Raw genomic sequence first — 3,621 nt, 5'->3', positions numbered from 1 at the left:
ACAGCCCCGGTCCCTCAGCCTCTCCTCACAGAACAGGTGCTGCCATCCTGGAGCACCTTGGTGGCCCTCAGCCGAGCTTTCTCCTGGTTGTTATGTCTTCCTCTCCATGTCTGGCCACCTCACCCACTGCTTACCCACCCAGCTGGCCACCCATCCAGACCAGATGTCCCAGCTCACATACATACAGTATGGTGGGTCATGATGTCCAGTGCCTTGCTAAAATCAGGGTAAACGGCATCCACCCCTCTTCCCTCATCGACAAATCCAGCAGTTTGATCACAGAAGGCAAGCAGGCTGGTCGGCCATGATAAATCCATGGTGACTGCGTCCAGTCAATGTTATGTCCTTTGTGTGACCAGAAATGTGCTCCAAGAGGGGTCACTCCGTGGTTTTCCTGGGGAGAAAAGCGTGTTGACCAGACCGTATTGTTTCAGGTTGTCTGCCTGGCCCCGTTTGAAGTGAGTACAACATTTGCCTTTCTTAGTTGTGGGGAACTTCCCACGATCTTCCATTATTTCCAAAGATGGTAGAGCAACGCCTTGTAAGGACGCTGGTGGGCTCCCTCAGGACTCTTGGACTCAGCTCGTGTTATTCCACTAGCTCATGTGGGTAGAAAGAACCTTCTTGACTCCTCTTCCTTGCCTGTCTTTCCTGAAGTGGTGGTACCTCTCCCTGCCAGCATCCAGCCTCCTGAGCTTTCCTGCCTTAAAGATCACGAGGGACAGAAGGAAGTTAAGGACCAAACTCATTCCAGATGTTCCAGCTGTGGTCTCAGGGAAGCCCACAGCTTCCTGGGTGTCACCCTGCATGTTGGGTTTAGGGTAGGAACAACATGTGTTTATGTAGCCCCTGGTTTGACTGAACTCCAATTACTGTCAAAGCCTGTGAGTGCTGCTGACACGAGTGGTACTTGGTTGTGTTTTCATCAGCACCCAGAGCCCTTTTTCCCTCCTGTCCATGCAATAGTAGATCAAAACAGCTCCCAGCGAGGCCAGTGGGATGTGTTGAGATGGGGAAGGAAATTAAACACACAAGCGGAGCGAGAACAATATTTTGATAGGAAGCAACACGTCGATTCCACAGTTTCAGGGATGAGTTTAGTCAGAACTGGAGCAGCTGGTGTAAGGGAGGGGGAAGGAACTGGGTGGAGCGGAAGAGAGGCATATGGCTGCAAAACTGGCACAGAGCCGGTGGAGGAATCGATCAGTGCAAGTCACTGATCAGAGCCAGCGGACATTGAGTTTGTGACTCAGTCACGGGTGCTGCAGACCAGCTTTTTGGAGATGAGGGTCGTCAGCGCCTTTCCAGACTTAGAGAGCACCTGCTCTTATCCAGGCAACTGGAGAGGGCAGGGGGAAGAGCAGCGCTTGTTCAGTATCTCGCTGAAGGGAAGAGAAAGGAGGGAGGAGGCTATTCCCACTGGCAGGAAAAATGTTTGTAAAAGAGCACATGGGTGGCAGTGATGTGTAAGAGAAATCGTAGTGGTGAAATCTGGTGAGTTTGGCAAAGCCGTGACTTTGGAGGAGGACGTGGAAGTATCTCTTGAGGATGTGAAAGAGGAGGAGAAGCTACCGAGGGGAGTCTAAAAGAGCAAAGCTACAACCGTAGGTTAAAATTTAGAAAGTACACAGGAAGTATGACAAGATTTTCCCTGACAGTGAACTCTGACAGAAACTAAAGCTGCCTCTGAGAGACGGTTTGAACGAGGTCATTACGGGGTAGAGATGGCAAGTGAGATGGGACTAACGGGGAAACAGGCTCAAACCATAAACGAAATGTCTGTCTGTCCCTTGGGTTGTGACAGGCCAGGAACTGCAGAGGGGTCTTCTGCTTTCAGGTGTTGGGGAGGAAGTGCTACACGAGCACGGGAGCGTAAGTGCTTGACCCAGAGCCGTGGGATGAGGGGCTGCCTGCTACTCCAGACCAAGCAGATTCCTCATGTACCTCTCTCTGTACCTCCCGTGTGTAACTGTTCCACTCTCCTGTGCAGCCTGGGAAGGAAAGCAGACAGACGGACAGTCGAGCAGCCCTCACAACTCCACCTCCAGCTCCTCTCCCTCCGTTAAGCTCGACAGCTCCTTGCCAGGGCTGGGGAAGAAGCCATTCCAGAGATCCGACAGGCTCCACGCAAGTAAGAGACTTCTTTTTCTGCGGACAGAGGTTTGGTTGCTCTGATGGCAGAAGTGAAGCCTAAATAACAAAATTGAGCAAAACGTGTCATTGATGCCATTGCTCAGGTGACTGTGGGCAGCTCTGGAAGGTGCATCTACCGGTGATGGAACTGACCTCGCTGAGCTTAGGGAGGTCTGAGGTCTCTATCTACGCAGATCATCCTGGATGAAAACAAGCACCTTTCAGGGCATGTTCCATCTGTCCCCTGTAATTAGGAAATTCTGCAGCTGGAGTGGATTGTTTAAACCTGTGGAGCCACTTCTGAATGGCTTCTAATAGAGCAAACATCCCCTAATGAGACATGCCTCCATGGCCCTCATTAGGTGCTGTTACCCTGAAAATCATTGCTGCCATCCTGGAGTGAGGGGGAGCAGCATCTGACCTGACAGTGCCCCTTTTGCTAATAATGCACTTTTAATCTGAGTGTCCAAAACAGACCGGGTGCATCCACAGATGCCAGAGCACACCACACAACCACTTCCTCCGCTATTCTTCTCTGGACTGGCAGCACGTACCCAAATCTGGCCGGACGCGAGGGTTGGTGCTGGCCAGGCTGCCGTTCTCACACGGAAAAGGGCAGAGGAGAGTTAATCGTTACCACTTTGTGTGTTGTGCCCATGAATTTTTCTGAAATGCTTTTCCTGAGCACAAAGTAAGAAAGTACAAGGTGAAATCCCGAGGAACAAACCGACCGTAACTGGAGGCTTAAAATAGAAAACTGCTGTGGCTGAAGCAGCTCTGGAAACCCTGATGAGAAAAGTCTCCTGCCAGTCCCCGAGAGCCAGGACCCTGGCAGGAGCTGGGTGAGCTGGCACGCCACAGCGTCTTAGGTATGGAGCAGGACCCCCCACCCTTCGGTTCTAACTGTATGTGCGAAGGTAGAAACAAGTGTTTCACATCCAGGTGTGAAGGGGATTTGCTAAAGTGGCGTTTTGGAACCTCAGGTACAGCAAACGCTGACGGAGCCTTAATGCCCCCGTGGGTGAGGTGTGGCTGACGCGGCTGTGGTTCGTTGCAGGGCAGCTGAAGAGAACGAAGTGCGCCGAGATTGACGTGGAGACTCCCGACTCCATCCTGGTGAACACAAACCTGCGGGCTCTCATCAACAAGCACACGTTCTCCGTGCTGCCGACTGAGTGCCAGCAGCGGCTGCTGCTGCTGCTGCCAGAGGTGGACAGGCAGGTACGTCACGGGTCCTGGGTGGGGAGGAGCTCGTGGGGTTGGCAGGGAGCGGCTCCAGCAGGCATTCAGGCTGGACGTCGAAATGCTCTGTTTACGTCTGACAGGAGAGACTTCTCTTCTGTGCACAGTGTGAAAAACGTGGAAAACAGCATGTTTGTTGCTACTGGAAAAAAGGAATTCAGGTTTGTGAAACCAGTGGCCTCATGCTGTGTAACTGACCCTATATTCCCAGCCCCGGCAGGAGCAACATTTCTATTACATTGGAAT

The 3,621-nt window shown here is 52.2% G+C and overlaps 1 protein-coding gene across 1 annotated transcript in view; it reads left to right on the top strand.

Moving 5' to 3' along the window:
* Nucleotides 1-3,621, top strand: part of ASXL2 (additional sex combs like transcriptional regulator 2) — a gene marked incomplete at its 5' end in the record, with an annotated part of 51,257 nt that overhangs the window by 35,504 nt on the left and 12,132 nt on the right. Inside the window, 2 exons of the mRNA XM_010142315.1 lie at nt 1,991-2,131; nt 3,191-3,354. Coding sequence (XP_010140617.1) covers nt 1,991-2,131; nt 3,191-3,354 — 305 coding nt within the window. The remainder of the gene's footprint in view (nt 1-1,990; nt 2,132-3,190; nt 3,355-3,621) is intronic.

Source organism: Buceros rhinoceros, unplaced genomic scaffold (genome assembly GCF_000710305.1).
Source record: "Buceros rhinoceros silvestris isolate BGI_N320 unplaced genomic scaffold, ASM71030v1 scaffold7238, whole genome shotgun sequence".
NCBI lineage: Eukaryota > Metazoa > Chordata > Aves > Bucerotiformes > Bucerotidae > Buceros > Buceros rhinoceros.
The sequence above is the reverse complement of the archived record's forward strand: the minus strand, read 5'-3'. Positions and strand labels throughout refer to the sequence as shown.